We start from the raw sequence: 17687 nt of genomic DNA, 5'->3' as shown, positions 1-17687 counted from the left end.
TCCAGTTGGCCGCCTGTCTGCAACCTGTAATTAACGACCATCAATCAACTAAACGTCGTCTAACGCATCGTTAGCAAACGATGAAATAAGACGTTTTTCCGGCTTGCAAGATTGCAGATAGGTTATGAAGTGCTTAACGCCATCTATCAAAGAGCTCAAAATTTGGACAAAGCACGTCAGTTGAATTGAGTGTACTTTAATACGCAAGATTGTTTCCGTTTTTTGGTTACCGGAGATTCACCGACGGCCAACTTTCGCGTTTGCTAATATCAGCTTTTTGCCACTGTTTTTTTTTTTAAGTTGAATGTACAGGGTATGATATTTCGTTAGCAAATAACCAAACAAAACAAAGCGTTATTTTTTATTTAAGATTATAAGGTGAAAGTGGAAACCGATGGTCTTCTAAACTTTAGACTCTTAAAGGGAAATACATAAAAAAAAATGGTTGCACCAGATAAAATAAGAAATTTTAATAGTATATATAAACATATCAAGGTATATGGTTGAGGATTGTTGAACCTTTAGACCTAGACCCTACTACAGTAACAAAGCAGTATTTTTAAGACTGAAATACCCAATCTGGCCCCTGTTTAGTCGTCTATAATTCACAATAGCTGCCGTTATCCAGGACATTGAAAGTTCCCAAGATAATACTAATTTTCCTTGCATCTGCTATATACAAAGTTTGAATATTTTGGGGTAGAGAACAAAATTTTACTTTAACATCATAGCTGTTTTCCTATTTTATTTCTGAAAAAAGATCATTTTTCTAAAGGCTGACATATAAGTTCAATTTTATACTCGCTATAGTTTACGTTGTAATGTTATAAAGAAATTGAATTATGTCAGTTAGTACAATAAAGATGTAGCATGTACAAATATATTTGAATTTTTTATTCGATGCCTCTGATTTAGAACGACCAAAATCAGTTTACGACCGTAAAACATTAATCGTAACAGAAACCCTGTGGAATTTTGGGCATTCAACCCAACCGCCAACAGGCAAAAGCCGTCGGCAAGGCTAGGAGCAAGAGCGGCTTGTGTACGTTGCCAACTCCTGTTGTGGAAGAGCCTTGCTTGGGTGTGGTCGCTGGGCCGGATGCTTGCTGAATTTGACTCGTAGTGGTTAAGCTGCCAGCAGGCGTTGTGGATGGTGGCGATGTCGAAAACTGCGCGATCGCCAGTCGATTACAGTCGTCAGTAAAGCAGCAAGCCGATTCACACGCCGAAACATTCTGTGCTGCGCCGGGACCGTTGTTTTGCGTTGCCGATTGGCATACAAGACTGGAATTTTGGCAGTTAATGGACGACGAACAGCTAAGCTGCGTACCTGCGTATAGAACAATGCGTTTCGTTACAGGGTATGAAGGCTGCAGTGCGTATAAAACACATGTGCAATTATTGGATTAGTCCCCCGCTAATTTGACACCCTCTATTTCCCGGAAATTAGTTACCGTCGGATTGCTTGTAATTTTTAAAACGGCTGATTTAAGACCAATTAGATTTGATTAAGGTTGATGGTATTGTGCCACCTTTCTAAAAAAACGATTTTTACATGTCGGTATATAAATAACGTAGGATGTAATTCCGCTGTGTTGCTTTACATTCCAGGAAAAGAATACACTACTGAACCACAGAAACCATATCTACAATCCGTATTATATATATTTTTGGTATAGTAGGCGATGGGCTGCTTCTTGTGTTTTATTAAATGCAACGCTGTTAGAATGACAGACGCCCCTACAACTCCATCAGACACAATGATCACAAATAGCATTGATAATTTTGTTTATTATTAATAATACCTAACGTAACGATTTTTAAAAAGCAAAATTCGCGATGCATTTCCGACCGTTCAAAACAGCATATGCCAGGGCACTTTGGAAACGCTTTGTTGTTATACTTTATACATTTTGTTTTACCTGTAAACTAAAGGAAATACTAGTAAATCAAACCATATCGTTATCCTGGCATTACCAGTATACTTTTGAACGGTTAATCCGCCTTCTACGGGAATTTTGACGAAACCACTAATCTCCGCCCGCATGCAAGCCGTTTCATTGGCAGTGCATTGCATCAGAGAAGGGTCGGGATGGCCCGGTAGTTTCGTTCCGATCCGACACTGTATGGCACGTGAGTTCCTCACGAGCGCCAAAACCGACAACACAATGGTCAGAAGAAATACAACCGTTTGCATTTTTAGGCAGAATCTCAGTTTTTCACACTAAAGCCTAATTCCTACTACAAAAATCATTCGCTGTTAAGATAGGGTTGCTTTGCATCTGTAGTTCACTTACTTACTTACTTTTTACGACTATTTTCTTAACACGAGCACAAAGTTGCAAATTAAACATGGCTAAACGTTTCGCGACGATACAGCCACCAAATTATTTAAATGACCTCTTGTATTTTCAATTATAACATCGTCAATCGTAGTGCAGCAAGACTTAATTGTTTTTTCAATCTGGTGCAATATAATGGCCACGCCTAATGCTGCGCGGCTGAGATAAACATCCGAAATATTCTGCTTCAAATTTTGTTAATTATTTTCTGTTTAAAAATGCATTCTTCGGGCGTTTCCTTATTGCTTTGTGATTGGTCGGTTTCGAATCACGTGGTCAAGTCACCGCGCGGAAAACTTTCGATTTCCGTTTGCTTTGTTACGTACTTTGTCGTGATTACAACTGTCGGTATAGTGGATGGAGTTGTAAACACACCAAGATGCAAAATTTGTTTACCGCCACATACGAAATTCTGCCTGTATCTGGTAAAACTTGAGGAAATTAAGAAGACATCCAAATTATTCGGGAAACACACAATAAGAGATTTTTATATCTAAAGCAGAACTATCTATAGTATGGAGACCAACGCTATACAGTATGGAGACCAACGCTATAGTAAAACCAAATGCTCAGTAATGTCAAAAACGGAATAAACTAACTCGAATGAGGTCTTAATGGTCCAAATCAGTGCACATAGAAAATTAGTACAAAATTAATCTTACATAATGACTTTATATTGTAGCGTTTTGATAACTAATTTCAACCTAACTGAGGAGTATATGTCCATTTTAAATGTTGCCTTCATTAAGATTATTTCACATGAGTAAGAAAATCACTCGCCAGTAGTAAGATGTTCAAATAACTTCATGCAAATTTTGAATTTACCCAATAGCCTATAGGTTATCAAACTATACATTTTGTCAAGTTTTGCTATGTAAATGCAATTTTCTTCGAGATCGGGACGAACTTAATTTTTTCTGTTTTAGTTTTTTAACCTGTTTGGGGAATTAGTTCTGCCAACAAGTGCTTTGCATAGGCGTTAGCCAGGGCGGCCTGAGGGGTTATGCCCCCCCCCAAAAAAAATATATATAAATATTTTACTCCTAATAATTTGTTTTTGTAGCATTTATGAGCAGTACCACTACAGTCAACAGTCGATCACAGGCATGCCATACCTTCAATTATCATACATTGTAACGTCACAAACGATATAGTTAATATATTACGTATGCTATACATTAGTGTAGTTTTACTACTTTTAGAGTTTTTGCTCTTTAAATGTTTTCTGAGTATTGCGTTAACACACTCAGTCAGTTGCTGCTCGAAACGGTTTGCTAACATTGTTATTTGTATTCGTTACGGCAGCTAACAATGACAAAAGCTAAACAAAAAAGTTCAAACTTTTTGGCCCCCCCAAAAAATTTCGGCTGCCTACGTCTCTGGTGCTTTGCACATGGCAATGTTAACAAACTTTCCAAACTACATATACTTCGAAATTAGGCTAAACATGCCATTATATCGAGCTATATTTAAATCTATTTTGTGCTCTGAGATACTTCTATATTAAATTGTTAAACTTACCGTTTTAAACCTAATGCGCATTTTTAGCCCCTGTGCGATATTAGATTGGATATCAGCTACACCCTAGCGAACGATTAGCGTTCGTTTGGAAACAGAGTTGTTTTATGACGTAACTTTGTAAAGCCTGTGGTTCCCAATCCGGGGGCCGCGAACCCCAGCGGGGTTGCAAGAGGTTTCCCGGGGTGGCCGTGTGCTATTTGTTGAACAAAAGTTTGACAAGAAAAAACAAACAATATGAACCAAAGTAAGCAGTAGATGGCACCAGAAAAACCGCCGATCTATCAATTATGACTTCAGAAAACCAGTCGACGATCAACTAGTGTTTTCAATCAATGGCGAAAAAGAATCTTCAGTCTGATAACCTCGTCTAATATCAGTAAGTATTAGGAACTATGGCAACTACACCACTGAAGACCCGTTTAGCGACACTCGATAAAACTAACAACATTGATACACAACTATTAACAACTCAGGGGAAAAACAAAATAATATGTTAACATAGATAAAATATCTTCTTAATCGTTGTAAATGAATTAAGTTTTAAACACAAAAGCACAACTTCCAAGTAGGCTGTATTCATCAACAAAAATGAAATTTAAAGAATCAAGTTAAGCCAAGTCCAATTTATTGTCATATCAAGTCAAGTCTATTAAGTAATTGACATCAAAATGTTTCCCAAATTAGCTAAAGAGTTTAACTAAAATTACCTGAAAAGTTCTAAGTTTTATCAAAAAAAACCTAATTTTAATGATCTAACTAATTAGGATCAAGCCATGTTATTTCTCTGACTTGTCAGGCATTTGAAAACAGATACACTACAATTTCATTAAAATGTTGACTTTGTTATTATTCATTCGCAAATCGGCGTTGTCTCCTTATTTCGAACATTTCAAAAACTTTGTTTCTTTATTCGTAATTAAAAAAATAATAGTTGATATACGAAAATCGTTTTTGAATAAAATACTATAAGTTGTAAAACTTTCGAGTGTTGCACATTGATCGTATAAGTGATAATTTATTCAACAATAAAACGTGACACCGCCGCAACTACGAGCAAGCACAAACTTCGTGACAAGATATTGGTGTCGCCGCTTGATGATGTGGTTGTTGCATAAGTTGTAGCTGAAACTAGTCGCGTTGTTTTGAGGGATTTGGTGCCGCTTGATGACGTTGCTGAGATGGTCGTTGTCGACGTAATGGCGATGGTCGTTGGTGTTGATGATGTCACTACTTGGTCCGTGGTACTAGATACCAACGTTGTCCCGTTAGAAACGGTGGCATTTTCAGTGGAAGGCTGGTGTGTGGATTTGGATGTCAGTGGAGAGGAAGTACTCACATTTGGTTGTTTAGTTGAAGAGGCGGGTGTCGTGAGTTTAGGAAAAACGAAAAGCGGAAGGTCGTTGCACTTGTCCGTGTAGCAACAACCTGCATTACAGGTCTGATTGCCGCTGTCTACCAAACCGCCAAGTTCGCGTCGACAGATTGCCTCCATTCCGGCAGAGCACATCGAAATCGGAACGCATCGCAAAAGAAGGGTTTCGAAGCGGAAGCCTAAGAGTGTGGACGTCACTTTAGTTCTGGAACAGGCTTGATCGACTCCTGGACACACTGCATCAACCACGTCCGATTCCAGAGGTAGAATTGCAGCGTCTATTTGTGTTCCGTTTTTACAAAGAAGACCTTTACTGCCCGGGGTCAAGATCGCGAACAGGCAGACAAATAAAATGAGTGCCATTTTAATTTAAGATTACTTGTTCCTTGCAATTCCAGCTGTAGTTTCTTATTGGATTTCGTCCAACCCTACTCTTGAAAATATATCTGGCTATACCTCAAACAAAGTTATGTACTTAGAAATTGTTTTTAATCTTGTACAAATTCAGATAATACTTCAACGCGATCAATGTTTTTATTTGCTAAACTCTGAAACCCATCTCATAAAATGCATGCATAAACAGCTGTTAATGACGAAAAATATTTACTGGCCTATTATAAGGGATCGCCTTTTTTCTATTAGTATTAGGAAAAGAAACTTCTCGTCGTCTTACCGAATATGTCGCTACTGGTGTTTGCCTGCCACGTATTGTGCCCATATAGCCAGCTAAGTGCGTCAATGCCCTTTCGCCCAAAAAGTTTATTTCCGTTTTTTTCACGTCGGTTGAACCTGCATGATTTGGTCACAAAGTGACGTTTTCTGTTTATGGATGAATCACGAAAACGTATGCTTTTGATTAAATTTGTTGTTCTAATAGAAAATTGGTTAATTTAGATTTTTTGTAAACAAAGGGCGTATTTTAAGCAGTGTAAATAAGTCATTTTGAAATGACTGAAGTACAAGTCAAGTCATTTAAAAATATGGATTAAAGTCACCTCAAAAAAAAATAACAAGTTAAAGTCCCAGCAGTCCAAGTCAACCGTTTCCCAAGTTCAGTCATTATGAAAGCAAGATAAAAGTCACGTCAATAACGTAAAAATAAAACGTTAAGCTATTAAAATTGGTCGTTCGACTATACGAGCAATACGTACTAAACTAAAATTCCAAAACTCCAATACACATTAAGCAAATTTTTATCGTACAAAAATTGATACAAATAATGAAAGTTTATTAAAAATATTTAATGGAAACACCCAATTGTAACCATAGTTATTTGAAAAATGTTTAAATCAAGTCATTTTTTCCCAAAGACTTGTCAAATAAACTATTTTTGAGAACCACTAATCCAAAATTCTATAGATTGACAAATTTAAGCAGCTTTGCCTTAGATTTGTTATTGTGTAATTTGTGGTATACAACACAAATGCCAACAAGTTAACTTTCTCAGTAAATTACATAGTGATTTTTCGTGCTCTTGCGGATGTAACATCATAATTATGCAAGGAAGTCATATGACGCAATCGTGATTAATGCCTATTTAGTGATTCGCGGGCGTAAATCCAAGAAATATTTGACTTAATGCTAAAATATATTTTCCCCAAACAATTACAATTGCCTTAGTTGGTAAACTTTCTTGGTATGAAAATTAGTTCTAATATAGTCTTTTGGGAATCAAGGTAGACTGGAGTCAAATTAAATGTAGTTTATTTTATAATAACGCTTATAGGTTTAACGATTAACTTCTTAATGGAGACTATACCTTTTATTTGACAATAAACTTACTTAGACAATAAACTTACGGGGCGGGATTTAGAAAATATTTTGGTTTTGTAAAACATGCATATTATGGAAAAGTTTAGTAAAGATTTTGTAATCTGCCTATTAATCTATAGTGAGAAAGCTTTGCGAGCAAATTTATAGGCATATCCCTGGGACAATAAACTTCTGATACGCGATTTTATTGGAATTAACGGCGAAAATGTAAAACGTCATTCAAAAACTATAATCTGCATAATTATATGCATATTTGATAGCGCCACAATTAAAAACATAGGGTGGTGTTAATGAGTATAGCCTTAAGACCTGGAACTTCATTGCATTTATTTTTAATTTGTTCTAAAGCTGAACAATTCAATACCGACATTTACATAAATAAAAATAAAACCACATTTAAATTATCATGTGAACGCAGTTTGGATGCCGTTGCAAGGTAACCGTATTTCACATATAGTGTATTCACAGCATGCCAAACATATTTTAATAATAAAGAAAATAAATATTCGATAACATTTGTGTGGAACGGATATAATGTTTCTTATACTCGCTACCAGGCTCGTGCCGCACCGACCAAGGCAATTCCTGCGGCGGCCATAGCCAACGCAGCCGTATTCCAATCGAGAAATAACGAGATCCTGGCGCCGCATGTCTCGCCTTTGGTGGTGGCTGGCGGCGGGATGATTGTAGGCGGCGTGATACCGATCGGAACCAGGTTACAGCGCTCAGAGAAGCAACATTGGCTCTCGCACGAGGAGATGTTCCGGTCCGGCGGCAAAGCGATGAAAGCGACAGAGCAAAGTAAGGCAGCAGATTGGGCGCACCCGACAATCGGCAGCGGGCCACAGGAGATCTGCACCGCATTGTAGGCCACCACCCCCAAGGGCGGCGCGAGCGATAAGCCACTCAGCTCTGTTCTCACGCAGGCCACAACGCCGACGGGACACCGACTTACGCCCGGCGGAGGCGGCGGTAGACCTCCGTTTCCGTTTTGATGGACAAGGAATATGGTGTCGTTCCCGCAGTAAATGCCGTACGACGGATGAGCTAACATAACCATGCAAACGGCGATGACTTTACTATGCATCGCGAACGGATTGGGGCAAATATGCTGCAATATACGAACCACACATCTTTGCGTTATAACACAATTAATATAAAACCATATCAAAGCGGTAAAATCCTACTAATTGTAACAAATAAAGCTTTGTGCTGTTTCTTAAAACGCCAGAAATCATGGCAGACCTCCAAGCTTTTACAAAATTATTTGTAGATGACCAATCTATCTAAAGCTAAAGCTCGAAATACTCACATCACAAACTGTGTCTGCAAGCGGGTTTAGCGATTTTTGCTCCATTTTTTTTCAAAACACACAAAAAAACATTTCCGTTTGTGCGGTTCCGTGAGTCAGGATCAGGTAGTCGATTTGTTGTTTATGTTTCACGTTCGCTTTGCGAGCTGTTTTCTCCAGTAGCATCCAACATTCGTTCCTTTCATGTTTCAAATGTATATGATTACGAATTGCAACAGCACTGAATTGCGATACGAAATCTTATCTACAAGAACGATGCAAAAACGTATATGTCGCCGGGATTTTTAGGCGGCAATTTAGCTTTGTGTCATAACAATAGACTGTGTTACTGTAGACAATTTCACGAGGTCAATATTTGTTTTTATTTAAACCATAAAATCATTTCTTAAAATGTTAGAGAAATATATCTTTCGCCTCGTGAATAAAGGCATCATTAGTATCTGTACAAAAAGCAAACCGATGATGCCTGTTAATAAGGCGAAAGATATATTTCTGTGGAATTTTAAGAAACGATTTTATGTTTTATACCTGTTTTTGCAAACAGTCTTAACATACAGAAGCTTTAAGACTCTATATGGTCTGAGTATTACAATTTACCTAATCATAAGGTTATAGAGTTGAAAATTGGGAACCCTAACCATATATATTTAACGTTCCGCAAATCCGTAAAGCTGTATTCAAGGATTTTTTAAAACAAATCACTGCGTCGTTTTACCGTAGCGGAGACGCTAAAAACATTTTTCAATGATCGGCATGGCTTTTTAGAATTGATGCAAAGAATCCACGTCATAAACAAGCAGACTTAAGAAACCTTCTGTTTATAGTCCTTATACAAATGAGAAACTAAAACGACGGCTAAATACATTAAAGTAAGAAGGCGCCAAAGCTTTTTTTAATCAAACTCTTCTTTTAAAAAAAATTATAAAAAATTATCCATTTTATATATTACACGTTTAATTTTCGATCGGGCCTATTAATGGTCCACGAACCCTAGATTAAGAACCCCTAATTCCAGTCTATATAGGTTAATACAGACTTCTCAATATTAGAAAAATGCCCACGTTATATACCATTTACGAAAAATTGGCATTTTATGGTATGCCTAATCAGTGGAAAAGGTAGCCGTTAGAGGGCCCGGAACGGCATTCCTGTTAAGCAATCGCAGCAAAAAGGTGTTCCGGTAAAGTACTTATTTGGTAAATAGTGTTTCACCATGCTAGCCCACCATCGCTTTAAATGTATTTAAACTAGATTTTCAGTTGCATATTTGTGCACTATAAGAGCGATATTGAATTTGTGTAAGAAATCGTATTTTTGTGATTTTTATTGCTAGTGTTTGTATTAAGAATGAAAATCCTGGTGTTTTTTTTGATAATTACTTTACTATAGGAAAAGAGACATCCTCTGCATTTTCATGTACCGGTACATAATTATATATCGTTATGCGTGACCTATGACTTTTAGATAAACTTAAAACTCCACACTGCTGTGGGCTTGTTGGGTTAATCTTTTTACCAGTTGCTTAAATCCAACTTGACATTTTGCCCAAATTATTTATTATTTTGAGAAGCGAGCCAATCGTTTTTGCTCAATAGGCCAAAGAACCTCGTAAATGTTGTTTTTAAACAAAAATATGCCAAAACCGTACGAAAGGAATCGCAAACCTTTGAAGCAGGAAGCCATAAAAGCCGAATATATTTGGTTGTATTTCCATAAGATCCATATAATATTCTCAACATCTAGTTTACAGTGGAAAAAATTGATTTGAATGGGTCATTAGTTTGCATTTTATAAACCGAACTTATTAAAAAATGCATTCGCCGGAAAAAATTGATTTCTAACGTACTTGGTTACGGAGTACCAAGGTACGCACAGGCCTTAAAGATTCTCTTAAACGGTTTCGGTACGCACAGGCCTTAAATATTCTCTCTTGAGAGGTTTCGCTCGTAGCGCGGAAAAATTTGCTCTCTTGCGTGTTTTAAATAAGTAAAAAATACAGTTTGAAAAGGGGTCATGACCGCGTGCAGTTTTATTCGTTATTACCATGCTAAGAAATAAATAAATGCACAATTACGCCAAAAATATCCCGTTTTAAAAATATTTTTACTTACTGATCAAACCGCGCTGCAACAAACCCGGTATTTTGCGAACACTGCCTAATTTTGGGTATGATTAAACCCACTGTAAGAACCTATGGCCTAAATAACTATCGATTTGTTCTCAGGCAGGGTTGTTGTACTATGCCCAAGTGTCCTGATACCTAATGAAAGTATGTTAATGATACGGCCTGTAGGCCAGCAGTAATTTTCCGTCTTGAGTGTTACGTATTCTCGGTGCATAATTGACTCTAGTAGATTTTATGTAAAGGCTCAAACGCAAACAGTCCCCAACGTATATCGTCCTTAAAGTTGCACTACGTATATAGCTATGCATATTAGGTTAATATAAATTTGACGTAATGCCAGAGTAAGTTTTCTAAAGCCGCATGCATTTGTACGTCATGTACAGTAAATGCTGCTGCAATATGAGATTTTTTGCCATTGGCGGTGGAAGGTATCCCGCTGGCCGGTGCCAAGTGAGACGCCTATTTAATTAAAACAGCAATTTATCGATTTACCATGAGTCCCCGGCTGTTTGTTACTTTTGTCGCATTAAACTTAGTTGGTATGATAAAACAATTGCACGGACGTCTGGCCGATGTTGTCAAGCAAATACGGCTGCAACAAGAACTATACGGTATTTAGTTTTTTACGGTAGTAAAACAACATGTATTTAAACGGCTGCAATCAAAGCGAAAAAAATATATAGATACACACACACATATATATATATATATATATATATATATATATATATATATTTCGTGCTTTTATCTATTAAAATACCCATATTATGCAAAGTATAATGTGCACAAGAAAAACGGAATGTGAATACAGGCTAGAACAGGGTTACCGTACTCAGACTTTCTTGCTGGTGGCAGGAATCTATATTGTTAATGCAATATGGCCATTGTGTGTAATACCTTTTAAAATGAGATAAACGCATTGTATATTTTTGCGTTTTTCGCAAACATTTTACCGTACGAAATAGCTATACAGCCTTACAGCTGTGAAGTCAATGGGCATCACAACATATTTGTCTAAATTAGCTACATTAAAGTCAATATATCGATCAAGAATAATGACTAATGAGCAATTTTGTGTGTTCGCAATGCTTCGTGTTTTAAATTAGGTGGACAAGGCACAGATAAAATTACAAAAAGGGGACGCGATGGAAAACAACGTTAATAACCACTGGTTTCAGATGTTTAATTAAAAATAAAAAAATTACTATTACTCCTTTGTTTTCGTATTTGTTGTAAATATATAGGTTTTTTTTTAGTTGTTCACGAAATACAAACTGTGTAGACCCGCTTTCCGTTTGCCATATCAAAACAAGAACATAAAGGACCACCAGTTTTAGCTTGACAATCTCAATGCCAATAGAGTCAATGGACCAGCAAAGAACAAAGACCGACCTTACCGACCTTACAAATTTGCCCTATACGTAAAACCTGTTCGACATCGACATCTTTGCAAAACAGGAAGTTGTTTGTTTGGACAGCAGCATTATGAATCTATTTTTGTATTTATTAGACACTTCCCTAACTGACAACTGTATAACATAATTTGGCACACAAAGTAGCACTGTGACTATATACTGGCCATGTGCGCCCAAGTCTAAAATTGTACCGTGATCCATATCACTGCTATAAGACCTGGGATGCTAATTGAGTTTTGAAAATGTTGTAAAAATTGGACCAAAACGGGGACATTTAAACGCCATGAAACATTTAAAAACTAAATTGTTATGCATAAAAAAAATTATCCTTAAAAGGTGATTTTGATTACCGGTACATTATATTTAAGTTTCCTGTTTAAAGACCTTAAGGCGTTATTTTTAGCATATAAATCCGATTACCGGTACCTTCCTAGTCTAAAACAGCAGTAATTTGTTAAACTCTGTTTTTAAGAGTTATTTGTCGTATAAATAACAGTTATAAAAAACAGTGTCTTTAAGCAATGTTCAAAGATTTATGCACACTTATCCACTCATGCTTCACCCCTTTAGAATGTAATGTTACCTACTTGTGTATTTTGCCGTTTATAGTTACACAAGTTTTTTGCCACGAAATTAATTTATATAACTGAACGTTACAACTCGTTAAAATATCATAATTGTCACTCAATTGTGTTTGTTATAAAGCTATGTTATGTAGTTAATTAGCACGTAATTATAGGATTATTCTTTTTGATGTGTTTGCACTATTAGGGTTCTATTGACGCCCTTAGTCGTATACACTCTGACACACTGGCGTATGATGGTGCAAACACAGTCAATTAGCGATTTTTGAGCTTTTGTGGAAATGGACTGTGAAATTTTGTCTACGAATGAACCTACAAAGAACGAATAAATTATTTAAAGTGATAACTTTATAATATCGACCAGCAGTAAACCTGAAAGTTATATGAAAACACAGGAAGTTGTCTGTTTTGCTACAACTGCTAAACTATTCATAGCCATTTTCTAGCTGTTATACGTGTCATATCCCCCACTCATATTAAAGAACGCCAGATATAATATGCATATCACAAAAAATGCATATAGTTGTCATTGTTAACGATTTACAAAAAATAACCAAAACGTCTTTAATTTTAATACCCGTTGGCCGTTGGATTTGTTTCCGACCACACCCAAGTCGGAAAAACATGCTTTTTTATCGATCGTTTGAAACGTTCTATTGGAATTTTGGCGATGTAGTGTTTCCTATGACGAAGCTTGTGGAAAAACGAAGGCCTGAAAAAACATATAGTTGGCTTTGTTAACGATTTCCAAAAAATAGGCATTATCCTGTTCGATGTAATGCACAAATACGCAACGGAAATATTCATTTAAATATAATTAGGAGATAGCGTAATGGACTAGTGAAAAATAGACCCGGCGTGCCAGCAAAAGTTATTTTACAGCTTCGCCGTTTCGACCGCAATTCTTTTACCGTAACGTTTGGACCGTTCCGGTTTATATAACCACTGCTGCTACCCCACGAAATGGTCTAGAACTTAAAATGGTACCCGTGGACTTGAACGCCTGCCGTTCAAGTAACATGTTTGTAACCACTAAAATGTAATGACTGATTGCAACCGATCCATGCAAAGCCACCCAGCAAGCGACGTGTTGTTGACAGGGCGAAATGCAGTGCAAAGTCCATTTACATATGTGCAATAACTTGCCTCCGTCCTTATAGTTATTTGTATGCTGCACGCACACAAGCCGTTGACATCAAAATAACATTCAATCAAAGAGTAGCTGCTCGTCGAACAACACCATTAGTGGATTGAGCAAGATTTCCTGAAGGTCTCGTATATGACAAATACATAGGGTTAAAATGTATTGCGTCCCAATTAAAGGATGTAATCGATATGTGCTGTAATAAGCGACTCCTACAATGCCAAACCCGTTTAAATCTGATTTAGTCACTTCCTCGGGCATTGCAAACGTCTGTTTTTGCATCTAAATGCCCACAGGCCGTATTTAATGATTTTCTAGTCTTAAACAAGCATTCTTTAACTCCTCTAGCGTCTAGAGTGACTGGATTTAAACAGAAAAACAAATTTCCGAACAGTGATGCTTTATTCAACACAAAAGAAGGAATTTCAATATATCATGGAACCAGTAAAATACATAATGCATTATTATACAACCAGAACTGAAAACAAGTTAACACAACAATTAAGTAGTAAATAAACAAAAACAAATGCAATTAGACTAGTTATGTGCATTTTAGTAACATCAAATGTACACAATATTTATCATCACTAAAACATTTAAAATATAAATTTTACTAAAATGTTATGCGCGACTAAAATCAATATGGAAGATTAAACTTCCCTTTCCTTGGTATAACAGCAAAAAATAAATAAGATATGACTAACGCAACAAGAATAAATATTATTAAGTTTAGGAATTACAACTTAAATTCATAATATATATAAATGTAGGAAAACCATTGACCATGTGGTTTACTGTTACATCAACATAAATTTATAATAACTAAATACATTGGCTATCCACCATGCAAAGCACATTTCTAAATTTCCAACTGTTTAGTTTTCCTTTATAATTATATAGTAAATATTTTTAGAAAATCAGATTATTGATTGTTAACCTACAATTCTTTGCAACATTATTTTATTAGGGAACATTACAAAACAATTCCAGACTACATCTGGTTAAGATTGTACCATAAAACTATTATGTTATCAATTGCAATTATAGCAAAAAATTGGACTAAATGCAAGTTTGAAGCAATATTTACATATATAGTATTAGTTTGATCTGCATAGCCAAATATTGCATTAGGATGTAGCATGTTATAATAAATTAGGGAGCAAAAACACTTATAGGCCATAAAACAACTAGCCTGAAAGTTCAATTTGTTTATACAACAATAAACAAAACAATATTTAAATCTTTCCATTGCTATGAATTCCATGTTTAGTGTCATACAGTGCATCAATGAAGCCATGTGCAATTGATTCAACTATGGAACGGTCAGGAATGGATTGAGCTAAGCCATAAATTGCCCCAGCCCCCGTTGTTTTGGCACGAGGAGACTTCATTATTAAATGAACAGCTTCGTTGACATCAGACAGGAATCGATCGGCTACACCTTGCTGTGTATGTGGCATAGTGCAGCACAGGTGAATGCTGGGAGGAAATTGCAAAGTATTGAGATTCCAGCCCCTGCTGGTTAGTTCACTAGACAATCTAAAGATATCAAAATCCAAGCTTCCAATTGCAACAACAGACATCTGTGGCTCGCCAAAAACAAAGAGGTTTGTCATTTCTTTTAAATTGTTTTCAATATACCGAGTGGTTGATATTATCTTCCTAGTTCTCTCAATATATCCTTCTCTGCCGATGTGGACCATTGAAGCCCAGCAGGCAGCAACAATAGCACCGCTGCGGGACCCTGCAAACATGGGTGTGGCATAGATTCCCCCCTGCCAGTCAGGAGAAACAAAGTACTGGTGGTGAGCCCAATCTGGAGAGCTATACAAGATTAGAGAAGATCCCTTTGGCGCATAACCATACTTGTGTGCACAAGCTGATATACTTGTCACACCATTCACAGAGAAATCACAAGGAGGAATTGGAAAACCTGCTTCTTCCATAAATGGTATAAGAAACCCTCCGAGGCACGCATCTACATGAACAGGTATTCCATATTTCAATCCAAGTTTAGCAATTTCTTGTATTGGATCCAGAACACCATGTGGAAACTGCGGGGCGGATCCCACCAACATGCAAGTGCTTTTGTTAATGGCCCTTTTCATTGCATGCAAATCAACCTTCCTTGTTAAAGGATCTACTTGTATGTGATTTAACTTTATTTTAAAATATGCTGCCCCTTTTTCAAAAGCAGCATGAGCGCTGATAGGAATAACCATTTCAGGATTTTTTATGCCTTTGTCATAGGCCCAGTCTCGGTAGGTTTTACATGCAAGCAGAATACTTTCAGTGCCACCAGTTGTTACAAATCCACAGGACTTGAGGGGATCACCATGAAATAGGGAACAAGACATCCTAACAACTTCAGCTTCGATTTTACGCAGGGAGGGAAACACGTCCGGATGTAGTGGGTTGGACCAAGCAAATTTGCCATACATAGCAGAAGCAATGTCGGTAAGTTTAGCATCAGCTCCATACACTGTCCCAGAGACATTTCCCTTTGACCAATCAACTGTGTCCATTTCTAAGTATGAATCAACTTCTGACATCAGGGTGGCCTTGTTTTTTCCTTTAAATGGCAGATTACACAGGTATGACATGCCAGGCTTTAAAGGAAACAATTTACCTGCTGAAACCTCTTGTAGTACTGGCTCCATTTTGCTTTGGACAACAGACCTGATAACTGGCAGGCGTTTAACATAGTAGAAGAAACCCAGTTTAAAACGATCTTTAATGTTTTTCTCTTGGCCAAATATAAAATCATATATCCACAAAGCAGCCAGCAATGTCACAGTTGTGATTGTTACAATTTCCCATGGACGAAGACCACTGCATTGTTCATCCAAAAAAGAAGACCCAACTTTAAAATAATAGAAAGCCTCCTTGGCAAGATCATTTAAAGCTTCAGTAGCATTTTCCATTTTAAACAATAAATATTCTAAACGTAAAATATATCATAAAAATAGGATTAAGATTTTCAACATTTAAAGTCCCACAAGGCCACAGGTAGGGCTGTTTAAACTAGAATATCGAATCCAACTTTGATTAATTGCTGTCACTGTATATTTTTTTTTATAAATAATCCCTTCCCCGTCGAAACATATCAGAAGTTAAATAATTAAAAAAAATATATACTAGGATTTGATATTCTGAATTCGTTATTCTAGAGTCGAAACCTATTATACTAGAATCCCCACCTTACTTCGGTTATTCTTTTGGCACAAAAAAGCGGTTGTTGCATAACGACTAAATATAATATTTTAACCCTAATATATATATTTTTGTTTTAAAATAACAGTTTACCATAATTAAAGAAAAAGGCTTTGGAACAGTAAAACAATATCAAATTTAATGTTATAAAAAAATGAGCTTTAGCAAACAGTATAGTAATAGTCTGTACTACCATTAGTAATTTCCAAAAAAAAGTACATGTTTAGAGACTACAATTATACGCAGATTGCCATAAAAATTGAAACAGAACAAAATATTTTTTAACTTAATCGTGGTTCGCAACGCTATGGTAAACGGTAATAAGCAAATTTTGAAAACGATAAAAATATATAGTACCGCTATAATGACATCTCTAAAATCAATCGTCATAGAAATGTTATACCACAGACTAAATAGTAAAACAAGCACAGTATAGTATATTAAAACATTTTAATATACTATAGTTACAGTAGATAGGTTTCAAAAGGTAGGTTAGTTAAACGACATGATGTCCTGAGGGATTTATTTTTAAGTTAGCCAAAAAAATCACAAAAGTTTGTCAACTTAATTTAATTGTCAAAATGGCTTACAAAACCAAAAAGAGATTATTTTCAAGTCATTGGTTATAGTCTCTTTAGATCAGGGCTTATCTTAACCACCCCTGGGGGTGCGAGAACTGTTGCAAGGGGGTGTGGGGATGCTGAATCAGAGACAGAAAATGTATTACTGTAATTTATTACTCTGCTCAATTAAATTTAAAACTAACTCACACTTTGTTATTATGGTTTTTGTTATTGTGATATCATCCTTGCAGGGATGTGCAGCCGTTAAAAATAACCCGAGTCCGACTCCAGCCATAAAAATAAACCCGAGTCCGACAACCGAG

At 36.4% G+C, this 17687-nt stretch overlaps 3 protein-coding genes across 3 annotated transcripts; all 3 read right to left on the bottom strand.

Annotated features, from left to right (window-relative positions):
* Positions 1–983: 983 nt before the first annotated feature.
* On the bottom strand, positions 984–2197 carry LOC146140039 (uncharacterized). Its single transcript, XM_083392600.1, has 2 exons — positions 1978–2197; positions 984–1330 (listed from the first exon to the last, which is right to left on the bottom strand). The coding sequence occupies exons 1-2, from the start codon at positions 2195–2197 to the stop codon at positions 984–986; spliced, it is 567 nt and encodes a 188-aa protein (XP_083248726.1).
* Positions 2198–4733: 2536 nt separating this feature from the next.
* LOC146140038 (uncharacterized) lies at positions 4734–5795 on the bottom strand. Its single transcript, XM_083392299.1, has one exon. It carries the CDS (start codon positions 5596–5598, stop codon positions 4879–4881), a length of 720 nt encoding a protein of 239 aa, XP_083248425.1. The 5' UTR covers positions 5599–5795; the 3' UTR covers positions 4734–4878.
* An 8185-nt stretch (positions 5796–13980) lies between these two features.
* On the bottom strand, positions 13981–16518 carry LOC146140037 (sphingosine-1-phosphate lyase 1-like). Its single transcript, XM_083391783.1, has one exon. The coding sequence runs from the start codon at positions 16510–16512 to the stop codon at positions 14824–14826; it is 1689 nt and encodes a 562-aa protein (XP_083247909.1). The 5' UTR covers positions 16513–16518; the 3' UTR covers positions 13981–14823.
* Positions 16519–17687: the final 1169 nt, after the last annotated feature.

Source organism: Ascidiella aspersa, chromosome 6 (genome assembly GCF_963924565.1).
Source record: "Ascidiella aspersa chromosome 6, kaAscAspe10.2, whole genome shotgun sequence".
Classification (NCBI taxonomy): domain Eukaryota; kingdom Metazoa; phylum Chordata; class Ascidiacea; order Phlebobranchia; family Ascidiidae; genus Ascidiella; species Ascidiella aspersa.
Note: the sequence above shows the minus strand (reverse complement) of the source record. Positions and strands in the feature narration are given on the sequence as shown.

Coding starts and splice junctions, on each gene's coding strand:
- LOC146140039 (XM_083392600.1), bottom strand. CDS start 2,197: ATGCAAACGGTTGTATTTCTTCTGACCATTGTGTTGTCGGTTTTGGCG. Junction 1,331..1,977: donor AACCGTTCAAAAGTATACTG/GTAATGCCAGGA, acceptor TTCTATACGCAG/GTACGCAGCTTAGCTGTTCG.
- LOC146140037 (XM_083391783.1), bottom strand. CDS start 16,512: ATGGAAAATGCTACTGAAGCTTTAAATGATCTTGCCAAGGAGGCTTTC.
- LOC146140038 (XM_083392299.1), bottom strand. CDS start 5,598: ATGGCACTCATTTTATTTGTCTGCCTGTTCGCGATCTTGACCCCGGGC.